The sequence below is a fragment of the Musca vetustissima genome, unplaced genomic scaffold, assembly GCF_032173495.1.
Source record: "Musca vetustissima isolate MV318-11 ecotype Yass unplaced genomic scaffold, APGP_CSIRO_Mvet_v1 utg16224, whole genome shotgun sequence".
Taxonomy (NCBI): Eukaryota; Metazoa; Arthropoda; class Insecta; order Diptera; family Muscidae; genus Musca; species Musca vetustissima.
Window position 1 is genome coordinate 148,805 of NW_026881978.1, and position 26,456 is coordinate 175,260.

The window sequence follows — 26,456 nt, forward strand, 5'->3', positions numbered from 1 at the left end:
AGTATTGGTTCAATTTTTAGAATAACCATAAATTAGCTGTAGTTTAGTTTTTTGGATTATCTTGTGTAACAAATGTTTTGCAGAAATGATAGATATTGTTCCACTTTTTGTAATAGCCCCCATATAAGGATTGCAATTTAGCAAATTGGCTGCAATTTAGTGTATTGCATACTTATTGTGAAGCAAATCCTTACTTACTTAGCTGGCTTATGATAGGGCGATTGTTCCATAAGCCGAGTTAAAAAAAGATTTCCATGCGCGTCGGTCTTGTGCGCATCTCATCCAATTTGAAAGACTATTTTTAGAGATGTTGTCTTCTACTTGATCTTTACATCGGATTCGTGGTCTTTCCCTTCTGCGTGAACCATCAGGTGGTTCGTTTTTATATGCCTTTTGCGCTGGGGCATCTTCATCCATTCTCACAAGATGGCATAGCCAACGTAGTTTATTCGACGGCCATATTCACCATCTACGCAGATAGGCCCATAGATTTTCCGGAGATTTTTCTCTAAAAAACTCCACTCGGTATTGAAGGGCTCCGATAAATACTTTCAGACTTTAATCGACTTTATGGTCGTCGAATAGGTGGAATGTGTTTTTCGTGGGTTTTTTCCAGGATCAGAAAAAGTTCCAATTTTGACACAATTAACCCTGGAATAGTTCGTTTCTTGTATTCGCGGAGTTTACCCCATGACCATTTTGACAATAGCTCTAGTCCACCTTGCATGATATCGGATATCCTGGATAGAAACTTAATACTTATCAACACGAATACACCACGATAATTCTATTTATCACCAGGAGCCAGAACAGGGGTGATTAATCCCACCTGCGGTATACCCCTATGGAACTATCCCCAATTTTTGCATTTATTATTCTGATTTTCAGCATTGCATTAACCCAATTCACTAGAGTAGAGAGAGCCGGATTTCTTATCCACTGTACGGCATCGAGTTCTACGATACCGAATTGACGCGATTCATCTCGGCCAACAGCTGCCACTCCAGTTATATATGTTTGTACTAAGATAGATTCCAGTTTGAAGTCTTAAGAGTTTCTAATGTCTAGGTCCAGTAACCTTTCCATTGTCTTTAATAGAGAGGACGAGATACTAATCGGTCTGTAGTCATTAGGCAAAGTGTGGCTTGGCTCTCTTATCTACACGGACTAGGTATGTAGAAAAATCCAGCTCCCATCGTTATTGTTTTTAAAACTTGGGTACTAAACTTCATCCTTTCAAAAAACTGCATAGACAAACTTCCGGGTGTGACTATACATTAATACTAATAATAATTTAATACAAACAATTACCTACCTCACCATTATGCTTTCGCCCAAAATGATGACTAAGTTCGATCAAAAACTGCAATATTTTGTTTTGAATGTATTTGCGCTTATTGTTGTTGTTGTGGTTTTATTATATTATTGTAAACTCTTATTTGTAGAAAAATGCATTTCTAGGGAATTATTATAAGTATTATTGTTTATGTTTGTGTGTTGTGTTTAAAGCATATTTTTAGCTTAAAACAAATTATTAGAATATATATTTATTATACTTATGCATTAGGGTAAAAATTGATTTGAAATAAAAGGTGGTGGTGTACTTGAAGAAAAGACACAAATGATTTCATCCATGACGTACATAGCCCATGTTTCTCCTCTCCACCAGTCAATACTTCCCGTGTTATACGTTGCTCTCCGTCCCATTTATTTCCACACAATCTATGTCAGTGTCTCGCCTGTGGTCACACATGCCTCCAAATAGTCGATACGTCTTTCCAAAGTGGTCAATTTTTCGTTTAGAACAGCTAGGCGTGAACGGCAAGACATATCAAAAGAATTGAGGAAATCTGTAATTCTCTTAATACTGGCTGTTATCACTTCGATATATTCACGATTTGCCCAATCCTGATGGATTTGTTTTTGTACAGCTTCCCGGTGAGCGCCACTCATGATCAAGGAGATTGTTTAATTATTTTTATTTCTGCAAAATAAAATCGCCCGAATTTTTCTTGTGGTGCGAGTGATTCTTTACTTTGCCCTTTTTAACCGATCAAAATTAAAAACGTTCCATCTGCTACAAAAGAAATGAGAAGAGAAAAAAGTAAGAATGCCTGATAAAGAAGAAAGTCAAAGCGAACAGACAAATATTTACGAATGGGATGTGATGAATATCGCTTGAGAGTGAGACGTTAAATTGTTCAATTGAATGATTCACAGAAAAGAGCTACAGAACTAAATCCTTGGTTGTCCTTTTTTACATACCTATATTAAAACCGCTCCACCTGCTCCAAAACAAATAGGGAGAGAACGAAGGAATTGCTGATAAAAAAGGAAATCGCCTTGACAATATTTACGGATGCGATATGATGGATATCGCTTGGGAGAAACTGTGAATAAAGATGAGAGGCATTACGTTAAACTTTTCAATTGAACGATTTACAGAAAATACCGACAGAACTAAATCCGTATTGCTGTCCACTGTAAAATGGTTACCCATCGTGCTATCCACCGTGCAATCCGCTACGGCCATACCAAAATACATTCCAAGAGTTCCTTGAATATTCTACACAACATTCACTGAAACCCCACGTATTGAGTCCTCGAATATTCTATAAAAATAAATCAAACCTCCCCGACTTGAGTTTTCTGAATATTCTACATAAATGGTCCGCTCCAGAACTTCAAGAATCTATTAGTGTTTACTACGATAACAAATTTTTCTTTATGATATCAATGAAAATAGTACAAATTAGTAGATTTTTGCAGTACGGGAATAGACCAAAACTTCATAAAAAATGCAATTTAATAAAAATAAATGGTCTGTTCCCGTACTACTACTTTTTACTACGATAACGAATTTTCCTTTATGATATCGAAGAAAATTGTAAAATTTAATAAAAACCAAAATTTAATAGTGGTCTGTTCCCGTACTGCAAACATCTACAAGATTTTATTATTTTCTTTGATATAATAAAGGAAAAAGTAGTAGTAGTAGCCCACGCCTTAACATTGATTAAAAACCGACGTATTGAGTCCTCTGAATATTCTACAAAAGCGTCATTAAAAATAAATGCTTTGAGCACCCAGTATTGGAATGTTTCCGTACTGCAAAGATCTACTAATTTTTACTATTACTTCGATATCATAAAAGAAAAATTGTTATCGTATTAAAAAATGTGCATTCATACAGGTTCCGAAACAGATTTGTTCCAGAACATGCAAGAATCATCTTTTAATTGAAATTGTTTTAATTTTTGCCTTTATAATTTTTTGATTACGAGAACAGACCAATAGTAAAAAATATAAAAAAAATACCTGACTTCATTACAAAAAACTCATAATAAGTCCAGACTGTTACCTCTCTGTCAAAGAATTTATTGGAACATCCCCCGCGTTGAAAATTTGCAAAAATTCTTTCAAAACATCACAATTAAAATACAAACCTATTATTATTCTTCAAATCGATAACGAAAAAAAATCGATTTTATTTTTTGCAACTCCAAAAACTCGATCACTCGATTGGCCAAATAACGACCTATAGATACCTGATGCCTAATGGGTAGAAAAATATGAATGCAGAATGAGAAATAAAGCGGACCGGACTGTGAAACGCGTCGCGTCAATGTAAAACGAACAAGCGCCCGTCGAAACAAATCAACAAAAATCAAACCAATTTATAAAGTAATAACAACAAAAACAACAACCAAAAATATTCTGTTTCTTTTTTGTTTTAATAATTTAACAAATAAATTGCAAAACAAATGGAATTTATAAAAGTAAAATAATAGATATAAAAATCTAACGAATTTTAAATGTAAAAAAAGTGTGAATGTAAGTTTCTCAATAAAAAATCTATTGTGTGAAAATCAAAAGAAGAAAATTTTTGCAAATTTTCTGTTTTATTTTGTGCTTCAAAAACGGAATAACTGTAAATTTCAAACGACAAAAAAGAAAAATCATAGAAAACAAAACGAGAGATGAAATGAAATCTTTGAAAAATTGCCTTAAAGAAAAGTGATTTTCTTATAAGAAAAAAATATATATCTAACTTACTAAAAGAAAATCGGAAAATTCTTAAAGAGATTTATTAGAAAAGGGAAACATTTCTTGTTTGCCAATTTTAAAGAGTTTTGTGAATGAGTACCATTGTCAGTGGTGTAGTAGTGGAGTGGGTCAGACATTGAAATCCTGTTTTCACTTATACTTCAAGCAGTCAGCATAAAAAACAAACAACAACAGCAGGAGCAGCAACAATAAATCAAACAAACAACTAGGAAGGTGTACGTTTATCCCATGTGTGTTTGTTTGTTCCCTGTTTGTCCTATGTGCGATGACCGCCACCGCCATCGAAGTTATACCTACCAAATATAGTTAAACAAAAAAAGTGAGTAGTAGTGCAGCCCTCAATAGTCCAGTCAGTGCATGGAATCCAAACAAAATTTCCAGTGTGTATACAATAACAACAATAACAAAAACATTTAAAAACGAAGTACGAAACAGAAAAATAAGGAAACTCCAATTTCCATCTTCCCCTTTTTGTGTGTTCTCCCAACAAAACTTCATACGAAATTCTGCATTCTTCGTTGTGTTGGTGGATTCTTCGTTTTTTTGGCAAACATAAACAAAACGACCAACTTCACAGACGGAGAGAGAGACTCTTTGTCCTTTTGACAACACAAATGGAGTTTGCTCTCTTTCTCTCTCCCCTAAATGGAATAATCGTTGTTTGTTAACTCCACTCACTTATTGGGGGTTGTTTTTGTTGTGCTGTCTGCCCGCCTTCTCCTCGTGCCAGACAAAACAAGGAAACATAATTTCAAATGAAAACAAAAATAACAACAACAACATCAAACATAACGTTTATGCATAAAACAACCTAATGAGTATTTGACAAATTGTAAACTTCAAATTAAGCCTCTCTTTTGGAGCAAAGTGTCAATTTCATATGATTAGTAAACTGTAAAATTGAAGTTATAAAAAAGAAGAAGAATTTCTGTCAATTGATTAGCAAAAAGCCCGCCATTTTTTTAAGAACAACCACCTTGACCAGTTTGCTTGCATTTTTTCTTCATCCAATAGAAAAGTTTTTGTATGTTTTCTGGAGAAATAAACCCCCACACATACATTCACATGAAAGTTATCGCCCGTCTATCACAATAGAATTGTCATCATTGTTTTTCATGTGACTGTGGAACACACAACAGCACCCGTAGGAAATTAAGGGAGGAAACGCTTAATTTATGCAGTTGTTGTTTTTGCAATACAACAACAACAAAACCAGTTGAAGTATCACAAAAACAAAAGTGTGTTCTCTCTCTTTTGTGCCGTCTTATAATTTCCCAATTTTTTTTGTCGCGGCAAACCTTTAAAAACTTTGCGTGAAATCTACAACAAGAGCAACAAAACATCTTCAATGGGTATTTGACAGCAATTGTCAAAAAGTGCATGTAAGTACCACTTGAGGCACGGCATATGTGTAAAGGATAAACTCAAAAACATTTCAAGTAATTTTAGATTTTTACCCCAACAACAACAAACACACAGCGAAACAAGAAGTTGCTCGTATTGTTTTTGTAATCAACTCAAAAACATTTTAATACTAAATGCAAGTAAGATGCAACAAAAGGTGCTGCTGCATGCATCAGGGTTGCTTCCTTGTCATTATCCTTTGTCGTCCTAATTTTGTGTGATTGTTCGACGACTGCCTGCAATTCTGCAAAGTGAGCTAATTATAATGCATTAACAACGAATGTCGTTCATCGTCCGTCCGTTCATCAGACCGCCCTTCTGATTGTCTACCAAACAAAACAATTGCATGCATGCATTTTTGGAATCCATTGTAAATAAAAATGCATTCGAAGGGATTCCTTTTTTTTGAAATTTTACGACAATCTTTTGTCTAACATATTGAGAGGCAAATTGCGATTTTGGAAAAATGGCAAAAATCGATGTTTAAAAATTAGCTGAAGAGGATTTTAATTTCCTGTGGAGTTTGTTGTTAAAATGTTAGAAATGCCAGTGATTTATAAGGAATTATTCCAAAACAGAATAAATATGAACGAAGGATGTAAAGAACGCGCTCTATGAAAAATACATTTTGTTTTCAAATGTTATTGGATTTAAAGCCTCGGTTGAATATTACATTTAAAATAGTAGTCTGCACCAAAATAATATTTTTTCATAAATATTTATTTTTAGGTAAATTATTAATTGAATTATAACTCCATATAAAAGGATAATAAAGCACAACAGCCCTGTATAAAAATAAATACAAAACTAAGAGGTTAAAAGCCCACAATAGAAACGAAAATACATATTTTCAATTTCTATTCAATTTTATTTAACTTGTAATTCAAAGCCTTCAGGCCCATTAAATCGAAAATCTCTTTAGAAGCTGGACAGTTCACAGTCAATATTTCAAGGAAATGATAAAAATTACAAGAAATAAGGAGTAGAAGAAGATGAGTCCAATGTTTAAGATTCAGTGACAAAAAAAAAAAATAAATCCAAATCTATAAGGTAGACACGAAAATATTTCCGAAAATCTTTTTAGATACTGGACAGTTGACATCAGTATTCCAAGAAAATCATATAAATTACATGAAATATATATTAAAGAGGAGCTGAAAAATGCTAGACTTTAGAAGATATTAGGGATATATAAAAGTTAACTTTTAATTTATCCACTTATTGTATTGAATAGTTAAATCCGTTTTCTAAGCGTAAACGTAATCGAAAAGGCGACCGACATTCGGCTTTACTCCGGTTTGGTAAAATTATGAATTCTGAAATTCAATTATGACTGCACTTAATTTTTATCTAGGGGAATCAAAATATGTAATTCTGAATTTTGAAATTTTTAATACGAAAAGCTTCTTTGAATCAAATTAGTTTTAAACAATTTGAAATCGATTTACAAATTTCCGCGCCTGTGGCTGGCTGGCTGATGCGCACAAAAGCTTTTGAAGGGAGTAATCAAACATTGTGAGTGGTAATAATTCTAAACTTATATTAAGTTCGAAGATGGCAAATATCGGCCCAGTTCTTCAGGGTACCTCCCCAGGATGTTTCGCACAAAAACTTTTGTTCGATTACTCGAACATTGCGAGTCGTAATATTTCTTCTAAACTATCTATTAAGTTTGAAGATGGCAAATATTGGTCAGGGTAACTCCCTCTGCCCAAAATTGTCAAAAACATACAAAATCTAATATTTTAACAAAGCCTGTATAATGTTTGAATATTGTTTTTTTTTTCGGTCCACACCTCACTTGAACATTTTGAAAATTTGTCATAGCTTCAAACAATTTTAAGAAATAGCAATTTCATAAGAAGCTGTAACCGAACATCATGAACATTCTATCCGAAAATTTGTTATATAGAGAAAATTCTCCGGGTACTTACACCACAGACAGTCAAAGTTTTGAAAATTTTATGGTTAATTGAAATATTTGCTCCAGCTCGGCACTAGAAAGCGGTTTTGTAGACTTTCGCTATCAAAAATACCATACAAAAGTCCAGATAGGTATATACTAGGATAGACTGAGGGCAACATCGATTGACCCGTTTTTAACTTAAATATGAAAATTTTTTTTTGCCAATACTTGTAAAGATATGCGTGAATATGAGGCCATCGATTTTGTCTGCAACATAAAATATTTTAAAATATTTTACTAAATATTTTTTCAGGTGCGAAAATTCAATTGCCTTCATTCTTATTATTTTTAAAAATTAATTTTAAAAGTAAGTTTTACTTTGAAATTCCATTTAATTTCAGATTTCCTCCATATTTCTATGTAAGGACGACATATCAACAGTCGTTTAGCTGAGAACTGGGAAAATCTCCAAAAATTGCAATACCAGACATCGAAGTACTCACCAAAGCATTTAAACGTACACATTCACCCTATGGTTATATTGCACGCACATAATAGAGAAGCAACAAACAAATATGAAACTCCAGTATAAAACTCATTACGCTTCAGTTGGTTTTTTTTGGAGTTTTGAACTTGCGCAGAGTTTCGCGCTGTAGATAATTTTTTGGAGTATTTGCGTTCTTTGTATATTTGTTCGTTTGTTGTTGTCGTTCCTAAATTAAAGATACAAATAAACAGGTTTTCCAAAACAAATCTACGACGAAGCTATTCAAAATACTCGGTTTTTAATTTGCGTGACTGTGAAATGTTTTTGTTTCTCAAGGAATTAAATGATAAAACGAAAAAGAAGGATTCTTTTGAATAGGCAACATAACAAGTTATGTTGTCTGATAAGAGCAAAATAACAACAACAAAACTCCATTAAAATAAAAACAACAACAAACATTATATTGTTGGGGTAACTGCTGTGTGTGTATATTTTGTTATTACGCCCTGTTTTTTGCTACACAATTTTTTGCTGTTATGAAGTTCTGCAATTGTTTTATTTTTATACATATCCTCCGGGTGACAGAAATCCCCCTTCCTTTTCCCATCTCCAAACAACCATAATACATTAAGATAATATATGTTGTGGTAATACAACTTCCCTTTTGGCCGCAGTCGTGTTTTTTAGGCTGAGTTTTTGTTTTTGGAGGGGATTTTTTTATAAATCAAGGTTGCTGGGACTCAGTTTTTTTGTTCCCCTTAGCTTTACTCTACTTTGTTGAAATCTGAATGCCTTAGGCCAACAATGTTTAAGGATAAACATAATTTTTATGAACACAAATGTTGGTGAAGTGATGTTTTCAGTTATGAATGAGACATCAAAATTTATAAAAAAATCCTTCAGAGGTATATTTTTTTATAAACAAAATATTGCTCAAAACTGCGGGTTATTTTTTGTGTGTATAAAACAAAATCACTCAACTGGGGTCTTGAGGTCTAATTTTTTTAAATAGAAAAAAAACTTACATTTTGTCTATAGAAAAAAATTCTCATGGCTGAGGTCTAATATTTTGCCTTATAGAAATAATATAACAAAAGAAGTGTAAAATTCAGCACTGGTCTAAATATTTCCTTTAGAAAATATACACCTATAAGGTGATGTATAATTTTTTCTATATATTTTTTTTTATGTTATATGAGAACTAAGGTATAAAATCGTCGATTGCAATTTCTTAAAAATAAATATATATTTTTAAAAATCGAAGAAATTAAAAAAAAAATTACGCTTTTTGTGGAATTAAAAAATTAGTCGTTCGAAATCCGCGCAATAAAAAAATATTCTTCACCAAAACCACGCCTTGTTTTGGTCCAAAAAATATTTTTAATAAAACCAACGCCTAGTTCTGCACCAGAAAAATATTCGAAAAAACCATGCATAAGTTTTGAACCTAAATAAATATTCTTTGGAAAATCAGTGTGCTCCGGCTTCAAAAAATAATCTTTTAAAAAATCCGAGTGTTGCTCATTGAAAGAAAATTTGCTAAAAAATTCACCCCCTACAAATATTTAAAAAAGAAACACAACTCGCCGGGAAATATATTTTTAACAAATATATGGTCCTGAAAAAATATTTTTTACTAAATCTACGATTTGTATTGGTCTTGAAAAATGTTCCAGTCCCAAAAAAATTAAGGCCCTTTATTGTCATTTTAAAATATTTAAAAAACAAATCAAGGCCCTGTATTGTCTCTTTAAAAATATTTTTTTTATAACTACGCCTTGTGAAGGTCCCTGAAAAAATATTCTCTAAAAAAACTCGCCTTCAGGTAGTTTCTGAAAAATATTCTTTAAACCAGTGAGCGGAGCAGTAAAGTCGGACGGGACCGACCATACGATACCATACAAAACTACCACGAAACTCTAACTTTCTGCTGATGTTTATTCCGAGTCGTGATATTTCCCGATTAGAGGTCAACAGCACCTATTCCTTACATTGACATATATTCCGAATATTATTAATATTCAGTACATCCCTTCTAATTACTTGTCCAGATTCCTTTCACCGTCAGTTTTGTTGTGATGTTCGGCTTATAATTGTGACCTAAAAAAAAAAACAAAAAAAAAATTAAGTTTTCGGTCGACTTCAACCCAAAATTATTATCCGATCATCGCCGTAAATTATAGGCGTTGTCCTTGACCATAACTGAAACCTCATGGAAAAGCGATCACCGCTATATTTCGCCCTCCTGTGTGGTAATGGAGTGTAATTATTTAAGTGTAACTCCCACATCCGAGTACGTACGACAATATAATTGGTATCAATTTAAAGGCCAAACACTCATCTTGGATATACTATCAACTTCTCGGGTCTATGCCCTTCAGAAATAAATATATACGCCATAGAATACAAATTTTGTAATTTTTCACACAAAAATCAGGGTCAATTTGAAACGCTAAATATTGACCGATCTTTATCAATACCGCTATGCTTATTCTTTGGGCCGATCTCCTTCTCCATGTAAAAACTGCGGCCACTAGAGCGACCAAAAAATCAGACAAAAATAAAGTTTTTGGTCCAATTCATTCCCTAAATATTAACAGGTCTTTACCAAAAACAATAGGGGTCTTCATTGGCCAGAACCCACCCTACATTCAAATTTTCGTGAAGATTAGTCCATAACTGTGGCCTGTATCGTGTTTACAAATTATAATGGACAGACGGGCGGATGGACACACATGTCTCGAACGAGTCAGTTAGTCGAGATATGACGATCGGTATACTTAAAGGTGGAACTAGGATCAATATTTCGCGGCGTTACAAACTCTTGGGGCTGCACAAAGCTATAATACCCTGAGTAGGGTATAAAAACTCAGAACTGAGATCTAATTTTTTCTATTGGAAAAAAATTCCTCACATCCTAAGGTCTTCATTTTATTTTTCTCAGTGAAAATTCCACTTGAAACTTTTTTCAAAATATTTAAATTATTTATCTGAAAGATAAGCGTTTCTCTTAAAAATGCAAAACAAGTGTTTTAACCCTGAACATGGTCGTCACTGTCGTCGGGTAAATATTTATTATTAATATTTACTCTGCTCTGCACAAGCATACATATTTTGATAAAAAATTGAAAAAAAATATGATAAGAGTGAATATCTAAAAAAAGAAAACTGCAACACACCTATATTTTTTTTCTTCCTCTTAATGAACTCAATAAAAATTCCAAATATTTATGGTCCGGAATATTAAAGCTTTAACAAAATTCAAATTGGGGATAAGAATGCAAACACCTAAAAGCAAAAAACCAAAAAAAAATCACTAAATTAAAGAAAAACTAACAGACTGCTGGTATAATACACTGTCGGCCAGGGCTAACATGTGTTTTTGATTTGTGTATTCCCTGAAAACTAAACTGTGAATAGAGGAATTCTAAAAATAACAACAACTAAAGCAAACATAGTTTTTGTTTGCTGTTCTGTTTGTGTAGGAAACTGGGAATGGCCAGTAGTTGTGGCACAAATGGGCAAAATGACAGCAGGAGTAGGGGGAGGTGGTTCAGAGCTAGTCGTATTTTAACATGTTCATAGTTTCCTTTCTTCTGCTTCTTCTCAGTTGATGGCCAGCCAAAAGGCAAATGAAATAAATTATGTTTATTACATCTCCTAAAACAACAGCACCACCACCAACAACAACAACAATTCCAGAAATCATTTAAGGCATAAGCATTCACATTTTCATATATATTTTTTGGAACATAAGGAGGGAACTCCCTTTTTATGCCATTTCATTCAGATTCTACGGACGGATTGCATGAATGAACGCCGTTTAATACCTTTGAAGAAATCCTCACTTCTGACAGACTTCTGACAGACAGACGTACCGACACACAACACAAATAAATTCTTGTAAAACATATGTCACTTTTATGTTAATATTCCAGCCTTTTGTTGTTGCTCTCTTTCTGATTGTTTTCCTTTGTGGCCTCAATTTCTTTAAGTTGGCGTTACAGAAACTACTATTTTTTGCCACTGGCAATCATCATCGTCGAGAAAGTAGTGCACAGACATGCCCAAATTTTTAAATGTGAAATAATCACACTTCTCGTTTCCTTTAATCGGACCTCAGTTTTTGGTAAAAAGTCACAAGCTGTAGGAAATTTAGATCTGAAATCTGCATAAAAAACATTTCAAGGACCAACACAAAACGTGGATTTAAAAAGATATATTTTCACTAGCATATGCTCGCAACTTCATTAGCGAATGTAGGAAATATGTAAACATGTATTAACATATTAAATTATTTTCACAGCAAACTGCATATATCAGAAAAAACAATCCACACATTAATATCGACCATACCATACCATATAGTACCAAATTTCATGATTTGAGCTCTAAAGGTTCACCCAAATCCAAATTTTCCATTTTGCACACATTATTTCCATAAGTACCCACTTCAACCATCCAACAAAACTTCATGCATACCCCGATCCTACAACCCCACAATGATTCCAAATTCAAATTTCAGGATTCCAACTCTATTGGTTCACCCACAATTCAAATTGTACCAAATTTAGTACACTGTAGTACCGATTTCCAAAACTTCATACATACCCCAATTCTACACCACACAGTCATCCTGAATCCAAGTTTCAGGATTCCAACTCGATCGCTTCACCCACAATTTAAATTGTACCAAATTTAGTACACAGTTGTACCGATTTCCAAAACTTCATACATACCCCAAGTCTACACCACACAGTCATCCTGAATCCAAGTTTCAGGATTCCAACTCTATCGCTTCACCCACAATTTAAATTGTACCAAATTTAGTACACAGTAGTACCCACAATTGAAATTGTACCAAATTTAGTACACAATAGTACGGATTTCTAAAACCACCTTCTTACCCCAATCCTACACCCCCACAGTGATCCTTAATCCAAGTTTCAGGATTCCAACTTTATCGGTTGACCCACAATTCAAATTGCACCAAATTTAGTACACAGTAGTACGAATTTCAAAAACTTCCAACTTAACCCAAACCAACACCCCCACAGTGATCCTAAATCCAAATTTCAAGGGTCCAACTCTATCGGTTCACCCATAATTCAAATTGTACCAAATTTTGTACACAATAGTACGGATTTCTAAAACCACCTTCTTACCCCAATCCTACACCCCCACAGTGATCCTAAATCCAAGTTTCAGGATTCCAACTCTATAGGTTCACCCACAATTCAAAGTGTACCAAATTTAGTACACAGTAGTACCAATTTCCAAAATTTCCTACACACCCCAATCCTACACCACCACTGTCATCCTAAATCCAAGTTACAAGAGTCCAACACTATTGGTTCACCCACAATTCAAATTGTACCGAATTTAGTACACAGTAGTACGAATTTTCAAAACTCGCTTCACCCACAATTCAAATTGTACCAAATTTAGTACACATTAGTACGAATTTCCAAAACTTCCTAATTAACCGAAACATTTCATCCAAACTTTGCCTATCTTATTATTTCTTCCAAACTTAGTTCAAGTTCGAAGATGGGAAATATCGGTCCACTCCTTCTGGTACGTCCAACATAGGGGCTAGTCCTAGTTCATATATAGTTCATTATCGAACCTTACGTTCTATTTTTTATCTCGATATCCTCCACAGGTGAAATGATTACAACAGAGTCTTAGAACCGAACCCAAAACGCGGAACAAATCGGATAACTATTTTGTTATAAAAAAGGGTTATAAAAAAGGGACTACGTCAAAAAGGGGCGAATATTATTAATTTTTTGTAGGGATATTTGTTACCATATACGACTATAAAATACCAAATTGCAGAGAATTCGGTTGAAAAACGCGCTCAAGAACTCCAAAATACCGAAAATTGGGGGTACCCGAAAAAATTGACCTATATTCATAATTTTTTGAGGAGAGATTTGGAACCTATTAGCAACTCAAAATATTAAATTACAGCCAATTCGGTGGAAAAATACGAACAAGACCCCCAAAATACTGAAAATTGAGAGGTACCGTATATGGGGTGTCTACCAGAAAAAGTGGACTTATATTTTTTTTTTTTTTTTGTGGAGACAATTAGTACCCAAAAAGAACCCAATGTACTAAATTTCAGCGAATTCGGTTAAAAATCACGCTCAAGAACCCCAAAATACCGAAAATTGTCGGTACCCTTATATGGGAGCTATGCCTAAACGTATACCGATATATCCCATCTTCGAGCTTGACCTGCCTGCAGACAAAAGTCAACTCTATGCAAAATTTCAGCACCCTATCTGAATTCCTTCAGAAGACTACGACAGACGGATGGACGGACATTGGTAGATCGCCTTAGAATTTTACCCTGATCAAGAATATAAAGTATATATATTCTTGATAGGGTCGGAAATGAATATTTCGATGAGTTACAAACGGAATGACAAAATTAATATACCCTCCATACTATGATGGAGGGTATAAAAATATTTGTTTCATTAAAAATATTATTTTTCAATTTTTAGCGAGGATTTTTTTTTAATGAAAGAAAATAAATATATCCCAACCTCTCTTCGAAATCTATTTTTCTGCAAATATTTGCCACATCAATAACCTTAACAAAATCGTATTTTTTTTGTGTCAATTCCACATCTTTAAAAAAAGTGTATGCCGAAAATTTTTAATTGCTTTGTAAATATTTTTTAGTTTGATTGTAGAGTGGTGCCCCCGCCATCCATCCATGCATCCATCCATCCATCCATCCATCCAAACAAACAATTCAAAACAAATTTCGTAAATTCCCTTTGAAGTTCTGGTAGTACTTCAAATGTGCAGAATCGCTCATGGCAGCAGTACTTGACTAACACCTGCTGCTTTTGCGGCAGTTGCCTTCCAACAATGGCATGGAAGGAATGCCATATTAGATTACATACCAAAAAATAGTCTTTCCTAATCTTCCTTTTTTGGGAAGTTGTTGTTACCTTTTTTTCACCCCATAATCTCCGCTGCACCTGTTTAGTTTAAGAAGTAGACTCTAACAAAAAAACTACTACAAATACACACAAGTTTCTGTTTAGCCGCAAAATTTCTTCATTCTGTCGTCCATCATCAAGATCATCATTCTCAATTTATTGCCAAGAAGTATTTGGTTTTCTTTTGTTATTCTTTTTTCCATGGTTCTTCTTCTGCTTCTTCGCCATCATCATCATCACCTTTGTCGGTGTTTTCGGTTAAAGTACTTCGTTACAGGTAACTCTATGGAGGACTCCTCTTAAGAACTTTGAATGCCTACCGAAAAAAATTTAGTTTATTTGGTGTTTCATTTTTGTTGTTGCTTCAGCACAATTGCAGTTCGAGTTGTTGTTTAAACTAAATGCTTTTTTTGTTGTTGTTGAAAATTTAGTTTTATTTCTTGTCTATCATCAAGTTAGTAGTGAATAAATGAACACAATTTTTTAATTTCAAAAAATTTGGCATAACTCTATTGCACAATATTTTCGATTAGTGATTTTAAACAAAATACACTCGAGAAAAAATTAGTTTATTTAAAATAAAAACAAATAAAAGTTCGAACCCAATTTATGGGTAATTTCGTCATCGATCTCAGTTGAATTAACACTTTTGGAAATTGGAACTCTAACATTTTTTTCTTCGACACTATTCCGATTCTTCGAGAGTAAAATCTTTGCATTGGATAATTATCTGGTTATGAATCTATTTTTTTGTTTATATTTCTTACCATTTAAATTATTAGTTTTCAATGAGTGTCATTGTAGTAAATATTTAAATATACAACAACAATAATAACCAATCTAATCTCATATGCATCCACCCACGTCTATTTTACGATGATATGTACGAATTAAATCCAGCTGCATATTTACCTGCCGGCTGATAAATGGCTAAATCTTAAAAAAAAAGTCATATTAACTGGCCGACAAATGTTTGCAGACAGACAGCCATCCAGCCAGCCGGTATTTGAGACAGACGACACAGCATCGCTGAAATTACGATGGCGGCAGCTTTAGTGTCACTGGAACTATTTTTGTTTAGCTACATATGCATGTAAGGAACTTGTCGCCACACAAACAATTTAGATACAAAATAACAACATTTCTGTGTTGAATTTCTAAAAAAAATATTTTTTCCTATTGAAAAAATCAGGAAAAAACTGTTGAGTCCAATTATTATTTGAAAAAAAAAATAAAAAAAATATTTTTTTTAAATTGAACCATGTGTTGCCCTTAATTTTTTTTTTAAAGTTTTAGAAAATATTTTTTGTAAAAAAAGCACGCCTTCTGTTCGGACGGGGCCGACCATACGATACCCTACACAACTAACACGGAACTCAAATTTTCTGCGGATGTTTATTCCGAGCCTGGGCAATATTTCGTGAAAGTTGCACCCTCTTGCCCGATTAGAGGTAAACAGCACCTCTTCCTCACACTGACATATTTTTCGAATATTACGAGTATTCAGTACATCTATTGTTCAGATTCCATTCACCATGGGTTGTGTTGTTATGTTGAGCTTTCATTTTTGTTCAATAGATCGACTCGAAAATAACACAAAAAATTAAGTTTTCGGCCCACTTTATTCCAAAATTATTATCTGATCATCATCGAAAATTATAGGCGTTGTCCTTGACCATAACTGGAACCTCATGGAACATTTCAAAGCGATCTGCGCTATAGTTCCGCTCTCTAGAGTGGTAATGGGTTACTAAATAATATGCAAATATGGAGATACCTATAAATAAATTAAAAGTTCAGCCACCTTCTCTTGGATATAATAAGGGGTAAATATATACGCTATAGAATACGTCAGGGCCCATTTGACCCGCTAAATATTGACCGATCTTTATCAAAACCGGCATGGTTATTCGTCGAACCCGATCCCCCTTTCCATGGAAAATTTCACGATGTTCTGGTCATTATTGTGGCCTCTGGAGCGACCAGAAAACCGACAAAAATTTAGTATTTGGTCCATTTCATCCCCTAAATATATACCGATCTTTCCCAAAAAAAAAAAAACAAAAAGGGTCTTTATTGGCCAGAACCCATCCTACATGCAAAATTTCGTGACGATTGGTCCATAACTGTGGCCTGTATCGTGTTTACAAATTATAATGGACAGACGGACGGACACACATGTCTAGATCGACTCAGCTAGCCGAGATATGACGATCGGTATACTTAAAGGTGGGTCTAGGACCAATATTTCGTGGCGTTACAAACTTTTGGGGCTGCACAAAGCTATAATACCATGACAACATAGTTGTGTAGGGTATAAAAAAATCAGTACGCTATGCCAAAATTCGTGCAAATGAAAAGATTTCCAGGGACTTTGGTGCACCAATTACCTAAAATCGGGCGAAACTATATATGGGAGCTATATCTAAATCTGAAGCGATTTTCATGAAACTTAGCACACATTATTATAGACGCAATTCAACACGCTATGTCAAAATTCGTGCAAATGAAAAGATTTCCAGGGACTTTGGTGCACCAATTACCTAAATTCGGACGAAACTATTTACGGGAGCTAAATCTAAATCGGAACCGATTTTCACGAAACTTAGCACAAGTCATTCTAGCCTTAATTCAGTACGCTATGACAAATTTCGTGCAAATCGAATGATTTTCAGAGACTTTGGTGCATCAATTACCTAAAATCGGATGAAGCTATATATGGGAGCTAAACCTAAAGCTGAACCGATTTTCACGAAACTTTGCACACATCATTCTAGACTTAATTTAGTACGCTATGACAAATTTCGTGCAAATCGAAAGATATATAGGGACTTTGGTATACAATTTACCTTAAATCGGACGAAGATATATATGGGAGCTATATAAAATCTGACACAACCGGATTTTCACTCGAAATTTTTTTGCATATGTGGGAACATCAAATTTTCAGATATAAATTCACAACATTTCTGTGTTGAATTGATAATTTTTTTTAATATATATTTTTTTTAAATTTAATACTTTTCTATTTATAAAATCATGAAAAAATCTAAATAATACTAAATAATCCCAGCCTTGTGTTGGTCTTAAAAAACTATTTTTTTAAAAATCCACACCTTCTGTTGAAAAAATTTGCGTCTATTATTGCTCTTAAAAAATTAAAAAAAAAATTAAATTTAAAAATTTTAAATTTAAAAAATAATAATTTTATCCATTAAAGAAAAAAACGTCAAATGATAATCATTGCTTCGAAATAATCTAACACCTAATTGGCAATTTGTTAAGTTCCATGTTAATAAAATACTTCCTCAATGAATTTCTTTTGAAAAAAAAACGAAAAGATAAAAACGTGATGAAGATATTTATCCGAAAAAATGGTGAAAACAAAAGAAAAAAGAAACACAAAGCGTCAATGATAATGGAAACACAAATGATATTTGTGCAAAACAACAACAACAAAATCAACAAATGGTAATGGTTAAGAAAAGCAAAAAAACAAAAACAAATGAAAAATCCCCCCCTTTTTTACGAAATGGAAAGTGTTAAAGAATCAAACAAAACAGACCGAACCGAAAAAACAACAACCAAATTGAAGTTGGAAATCATGGCAAGACACTTCAAAGCCATTTGAGAGATAATGAATACAAGTCACTTTTCTTCTTGGAAGTTTAGCCGAACGAACGATTAATGATGAAGATGTCTAGGGTATGGCGAAGATGATAATGGCTGCAATGAAAAAGTTGATTGGATTTTTATGATTTGTTTCATTTTTTCACGAAATCACAACACTTAAAATCATAACAAAATTCTGCGTCAAAATAACAACTACACCCAGTTACATAGATAAGAAAAATAAGAAAAAAGAAACATATCTCAGCTGAAATGGAAATTACAAACGAGTTGTGGTTGTGCCCCCACAATATTGTGGTCGCCACCATTCATCCAACTCTCTTGCCACACATCGTAAGACACACCGTCGCCGCCTGCAATTTCGTAGCAAAAATTAACGTACACTAAAAACAACTGGCAGACAGAGTGACAGACTGGGTGAATGAAAACCCAAAACACGATTTCATTCATAATTTCATCAAAACACACTTTTTAAGTGGGTGCTAAGCTGCCTGTGGCTGCTGCCGCAAAACGAGAAAGAGAACAAGAAACACAAAAAAAAAACTGTAAAACTTTAAGCATATAATTAGATGACTTGTGGACAGACGGGCTGTTATATGTACATGTGGTAGAAGAATGTAGGCTGAGGTAATGTTGACGGGTCGTGGATGCCTGCCTGCAAGCCGCCTCCCTTGTGAACGGAAATAGGAATGTGTGAAAAATACATTGTAACGAAAAAAAAAATTGCCTCATTTTTGAAAATATTCTTAAAAAAATTCACAACATGAGAATGTATATTTATTGAAAAAATTATCAAAAAATCCGACCCCTATTCTGGGCGATTTTTTACAAAGATATATTTTTTAAATTTACACGGCTTTTCTGCCTCTGAAAAAGGTATTCTTAAGATGATCCCTAAAAATATTCTTTAAAAATCCAGCCCTTGTTTGGATCCCTGAAAAAAATATTTTTTAAAAATCCAGGCCTTGTTTGGATCCCTGAAAAAAATATTTTTTAAAAATCCAGACCTTGTTTAGATCCCTAAAAAAATTATTCTTTAAAAATCCAGGCCTTGTTTGGATCCCTGAAAAAAACATTTTTTAAAAATCCAAGACTTGTTTGGATCCCTGAAAAAATATTCTTTAAAAATCCAGGCCTTGTTTGGATCCCTGAAAAAAAAATATTCTTTAAAAATCCAGGCCTTGTTTGGATCCCTGAAAAAAATATTCTTTAAAAATCCAGGCCTTGTTTGGATCCCTGAAAAAATTTTCTTTAAAAATCCAGGCCTTGTTTGGATCCCTGAAAAAATATTCTTTTAAAATCCACGCCTTGTTTGGATCCCTGAAAAAATATTCTTTAAAAATCCAGGCCTTGTTTGGATCCCTGAAAAAAAATATTCTTTAAAAATCCAGGCCTTGTTTGGATCCCTGAAAAAATATCCTTTAAAAATCCAGGCCTTTTTTGGATCCCTGAAAAAAATATTCTTTAAAAATCCACTGGTCCTCAAAAAAATAATCTGTGAAAAATCCTCGCTTGTATTGGTCTATGAAAAATTTTTTCTTAAAAAATCTGTCTTTAAAATATTTGTTTTAATTCACGCCTTGTGATAACCCTTCTAAAATATTTTTTTTAATGCTTGCCTTGTGATAACTCCTCTTAAAAAATATTTTTTTTAATCCACGCTTTGATAAGACCTCTAAAATGATTTTCTTTTAAATCCACGCCTTGGCCGCCCTTCTTAGAAAATCCACGAAATATTTATTTCATATTTACTGTCATTACTTCCGAATTCCAATCTCTTATTCTCCCAAAAACAAAATACCAAATTTGTCAAATTTTCATTGATAAAAAAGTATTAACATTTCCCAACCTACTTTTATTAATGAGGACGGCGGACTCTAGGTGGTCGGTTGTTCGGTTCGAATGCAATGGATGATAAGGCAATCATAACGAAATACTTTTTTAGGAAATACAATTAGGAAGTGGTGGTAAAACAAAACAAAAAAATGATTCTTATTCTCTTTTGTTTTGTTTCATCGCCTATTTAACACCTCTCACGCTTTAAACCAGGTAAATACTGCGACGTCGACGTCATTAACCACATATGGCGCATTAAATACCTCTTAACACTCACGCCTAAAATTTTTTTTTCCGAAAAAATCGTATATCTCTTATCTTATCATGGAGAGTATCGAGACCGAAATACCGACCGACCGATTCGTAACATAAAATATTGCAATTAACGATCAGCGGGAAATTAATTCAAGAGCATCAATAGCAATAAATTTCTGATATGTTGGTGCGTGCGTTTTTTTTTTTTTGTGGGGCAGGTTAAGCTATTCAGATTTTCTGTGATTACTTGGTTTGTTGTAGGTGTTGTTTTTGTTGTTGTTGCTGCCATTGATAACAATTGAAAATGAAATCTATTAATTAGATTTCCAAATAGATTTATGGCTCTGAAATCTATTATGAAATTTCCTCATCGCAAAGTATTTCTTTTAGCCATGTGTCAAAATATTTATCAAATTTTGTTTTTTTTTTCGTTCATGAGAGTGTGAGGAAAATATTTTGAGTTAATGAGAAATAAATTGGTTGCTTATAAAAATTCGAAGTTGAGAAATTGGAAAGGCAAAGCAATAATTTTTGGAAAAACAGAAAAAATACTTTGATCGAGGGACCATTTTTTAAGTCGAAGGACCATATTTATGAATAAGGAGAAGGGATACATTGAATATTAAAAAAATCCTGAAAAAATATTCATTAAAAAATTTACGCCTTGTGCTGACCCCTGAAGAAATATTTTTTAAAAAATCCACGCCTGAAAAAATATTCTTTAAAAATTCCACGCCTTGTGCTGACCCCTGAAAAAAATATTCTTTAAAAATTCCACGCCTTGTGCTGACCCCTGAAAAAAATATTCTTTAAAAATTCCACGCCTTGTGCTGACCCCTGAAAAAAATATTCTTTAAAAATTCCACGCCTTGTGCTGACCCCTGAAAAAAAATATTCTTTAAAAAATCCACGCCTTGTGCTGACCCCTGAAAAAAAATATTCTTTAAAAAATCCACGCCTTGTGCTGACCCCTGAAAAAAATATTCTTTAAAAAAATCCACGCCTTGTGCTGACCCCTGAAAAAAATATTCTTTAAAAAATCCACGTCTTGTGCAGACCCCTGAAAAAAATGTTCTTTGAAAAATCCACGCCTTGTGCTGACCCCTGAAAAAAATATTCTTTAAAAAATCCACGCCTTGTGCTGACCCCTGAAAAAAATATTATTTAAAAAATCCACTCCTTGTGCTGACCCCTGAAAAAATATTCTTTAAAAAATCCACGCCTTGTGCTGACCCCTGAAAAAAATATTCTTTAAAAATTCCACGCCTTGTGCTGACCCCTGAAAAAAATATTCTTTAAAAATTCCACGCCTTGTGCTGACCCCTGAAAAAAAATATTCTTTAAAAATTCCACGCCTTGTGCTGACCCCTGAAAAAAATATTCTTTAAAAATTCCACGCCTTGTGCTGACCCCTGAAAAAAATATTCTTTAAAAATTCCACGCCTTGTGCTGACCCCTGAAAAAAATATTCTTTAAAAATTCCACGCCTTGTGCTGACCCCTGAAAAAAAAAAATATTCTTTGAAAAAAAATTCCACGCCTTGTGCTGACCCCTGAAAAAAATATTCTTTAAAAAATCCACGCCTTTGCTGACCCCTGAAAAAAATATTCTTTAAAAATTCCACGCCTTGCATTAGGCCCTTGAAAAATATTCTTTAAAAAATCCACGCCTTGTGCTGACCCCTGGAAAAAATATTCTTTAAAAAATCCACGCCTTGAAAAAAATATTCTTTAAAAAAATCCACGCCTTGTGTTGGTTGACTCTTTTAAAAATATATGTAAAAAAAGCACGTCGTGTGATGACCCTTATAAAATATATTTTTAAACAAATCCACGCCTTGCGAAGACCACTGAATTTTTTTTATCCACGCCTTGTGATAACCTCAGAAAAATATTTTTTTTAAATCCCCGCCTTGTGATGACCCCTGAATTATTTTTTCAATCCACGCATTGTGATGAATCCTGAAAATATATATTTCATAAAAAATCCTTGAATCCTAGAATGTAAAAAACGCACGTCTTGTGAAGGGACCTTAAAATCTTCGCATTCTTTTGGTCTATGAAAAAATATTTTTAAAATGCCACGCCTTGTGTCGGTTGTTGATCCCTAAAAAAATATTTTTTTTTACTCGAAGGACCAAAATTGTTAATAGTTATATATTTTTAAAAATTAAATCTATTTTTGAAATTAAAAACTATTCTTATTCTGAATGAACTATTACTTTGGCCAATTTGCAACTATTTTTCCCCTTCCCACCCACTTCCCCTCTCTCTCTCCTAACCATTGAAATGAACGAAACCTATTTTTCGTTGTATTTATCTTATCTGCTTTCCCAATAGTTTGTGGTCGTCGTATCTCGCATTCTTTTTGTAAATGCGATTGTATTTCATTTCAGCATTTGAGTATTTTTTTGGCTTTAACACGTTTATCGCACAGCTAGCAGATAGATAGCTGCTCTCTAAGTAAACATGGCTAATTGTTGTAAACACAAGTAAATAGAACAACAGCCGAGAGGTGGGCAACCCGAGTACACCGCATTTCGCAATATCGTATTGTATCGTATCGTATCGTGTGTTATCGTTGGAAATTGTTTGGCTATTTTTTTGATTTAAAAATAAAATCGAAACTTTGAAACGCCAAAAGTGTATTTTTCTATTTTTTTTACTTGCATAACAAACGTTGATCTGTGGTCTGTGATATGTTTTCAACGCACCCTTTTTCAACAGCGGCAGCAAAAAAAAATGAAACATTGTAATTTGAATAAACAAAAAAAAAAAAAAAAAAAAAAAAAAAACGTATTGAAATGGAAAGTAGCCAAATGCCGAGCGATATGAAATTTTCAGTAATAATTATTGTTTGATTGCATTTATGAGGGAGGAGGGGGAAAATAACAAAAAAATGTGTTGAAAAAATCTTGATTTCAAAATAGATTTGGAGGTGTAGGTCCAAGGACCTGTAATTGTTTCAAATAATTCTAAGTTAAAAAAAAATGGTTTTTGGTTTATTTTTTTGGGTTTCAAACAAGGCGTGGACTTTTTAAAGAATATTTTTTTAGACAACATCTCAAGTCGTGATTTTTCTTTTCAAAGGCGTGGATTTGTTAAAGAGGTTTTAGTGACCAAGGCGTGTATTTTTTTTAAGAATATTTTTTAGAAGCCATCGCAAGACGTGATTCTGTATAAAAAATATTTTTTCAAGAGTCATCACAAGGCGTGGATTTTTTAAAGGCTATTTTTTAGGGGTCATCACAAGGCGTGGATTTTTTAAAGGCTATTTTTTAGGGGTCATCACAAGGCGTGGATTTTTTAAAGGCTATTTTTTAGGGGTCATCACAAGGGACCATCTCAATTCTTTGTTCTTTTAAAGATTACTTCTTAAGAGACACTTTAAATTTTTTTGGTGACCCATTCATTCACAATTTTACCTTCAATTTATCTGCAATTCATGTGTTATGTTTTGCGGTGTTCCGAACACAATACGACTTCCATTTTTCTTCTTTGGTGTTACTTTTGTTTCCATTTCTATTTTTGCCGTTTATGTCTTTCAATATCTTTCTTTTCTTATATTTTACTCTTTCTTAACATTACAAAAATTAATTTTTCTTTTCACTTTTCTTTTGCAGATACGATTCCGACCCCTTTTTCCGCCATAAATTGCCAGGTAAGTCATTACATAACATTGTAACTTTGTATGGATGAAGATGCTACCATCATTTGATAGTAGGCAATGCCATCCGACATTGGTTTCCTATTACAGGAAATATTTTTTTTTCATTTTTTTTGAAGAGTTACAAAAAGTGGACGAGGTTATTGACCTTCTTTGTGTATTCTACAGAGGAGGGAACCGAGATCGAAAAAGAGGATGTTTTTTTGGAAAGGGTATCCTTTATAGAGTAATTATATTTAAAGAATATCTTCTGTATATCTTCTTCTATAACTAGAAGATCTTCCAATTGTCTTCTACAGTGTGTATACCTTCCAGAGGTTTTCCATAGTTAGTACAACATCCAGAGGTCTTCTATATTTTTTGAAGACCATTTGGGCGTTCTCTATTGTTAGAAGACCTTCCAGCAGTTTTCTGTAGTTAGTTGATCTTCCGATCTTCTATAGTTAGTTGATCTTCCAGAGGTATTCTATTGTTAGAAGACCTTTCTATTGTTAGAAGACCTTCCTATAAGTAGAAGACCTACTGAGGTCTTCTATATGTGGAAGGCCTTTCCATGGTCATTTATTGATAGAAGAACTTCCAGAGGTATAAGACCTTCCAGAGTTCTTACATAGTTAGACAATTTCCTGAGATATTCTATTGTTAGAAGTCCTACCAGAGAGAGGACCTTCCAGATGTCGTTTTTGGATGAGAGACTTCTTTTATACTAAAGAAAATTGATTGTTACTATTGTTACTTTAGAAAATTAATTTTTAATAAATCCATGCCTTTTTTGGGCATTAAAGTTCAATACAATTGCAAATATATATATATATATATATATATTTGAAACCAAACTAACAACAATTTTGTAAACAGATTGAAAAAATCACGAATTAATTTTTTTTTTCAATCTGGTCTTTAGAATGAAATGACAGAAAAAAACATTTGGTTTATTGGTATCACAGGGTAGTGAGAAAAAATGTGCTAAATTTTAATTACTTTATAACACATATAAAATAGAAAAAAATCCCAAAACTTTTTCAATATCAAATGCAATTTTACATTGACTTTTATGATGATGGCAAAGTAATTGCCAATATTTGTCGTTTAACCTCCCCCACCCTAATGTACCAAATTATTTTACATTTACAACATCTTTCTCATCCTCATGACGAATAATCATCGTCGATGATGATGATGATCATCATCATCGTTGGGAAAAGGGCAACAAAAATTGTGTTATGTTGCCTGCCGCCATCTATCTAAAGCTATTACGTGCCATTTTGTCCAAATTACTCGAAGAAGAAGAAAAAGACATATTGTGTTGGTACCCGCAGGAGAGCCCCAATACGAATCCGAACATAAACAGTTTATGATACATTATTTCTGGTTTGTTTTGGTTTCAATATTGTCTGTGTTATTTTTATGGTGGTCGACCTTTCGGGGGGCACATTTTTACTGACCTAATATCTGTTGTGTTGTATTGAATTGAATTAAAGGAAGAAGAAGTAGAAACGGAAATTATCCAAAACATATTTACTTGAGACGTGATGTGGTACTTTTTTTTCGAATGGACCATAAACAAAAAAAAAATATTTTATTTAGAGCAGAGAGAATTTTTTTTTTCAATTGGAAAGATTTACTGTGAATTATTTTGTTAATTTTTTATAAATTTAAATAAAACTATATTTTTTCAATCCGTGGCACTTAAAAAAAAATACTTACCTATATTAAAACCTTTTTCTCTTTTGACTAAAGAATATATTTTATAGATTGATCCAGTTTTATTTAAATAATAAAACAGCAAGCAACCCTCTTATACCCCTACCACCTTGTGACCTGTCTATCTCAAAAAGTAGTTTCTACGAAATTTAACACCTTTAAACACCTTGCTGTTACAAAGAAAGTAGCATCAACTAACACCCTCCCTCCCTCAAAAACTATTATCACCACTCCACCACCTCTGCTACCATAGTAACATTCATTGCTACCCTGCCATGGCTGACCCTCCTGCACCCTATGTAAACACTGCTTGCATTTAAATTTCCTTCATGGTCTCTTGAGTTTCTTACACACCGCTATCATCTAATTAAAAAAAGAATTAAGAGAACCAACGAAGAAGAAGACGATAAAAAAAGTTTGTTGACATTTTAAATGGAGGTCTGTCACCTCTGTAGTTTATCTACTTCATGTTTTCTTTGGAAAAGGAAAACTTTATTTGAAAAAAAAATATATTTTCTTTTCAAGAAAAAAAATT

The 26,456-nt window shown here is 33.3% G+C and overlaps 1 protein-coding gene across 1 annotated transcript; it reads right to left on the reverse strand.

Moving 5' to 3' along the window:
* Positions 1-1,719: 1,719 nt before the first annotated feature.
* On the reverse strand, positions 1,720-1,953 carry LOC133328076 (probable protein BRICK1-B). Its single transcript, XM_061536624.1, has one exon. The coding sequence runs from the start codon at positions 1,951-1,953 to the stop codon at positions 1,723-1,725; it is 231 nt and encodes a 76-aa protein (XP_061392608.1). The 3' UTR covers positions 1,720-1,722.
* Positions 1,954-26,456: the final 24,503 nt, after the last annotated feature.

Excerpts from the sequence above, each read along its gene's own strand:
- LOC133328076 (XM_061536624.1), bottom strand. The coding sequence starts at position 1,953 with ATGAGTGGCGCTCACCGGGAAGCTGTACAAAAACAAATCCATCAGGAT.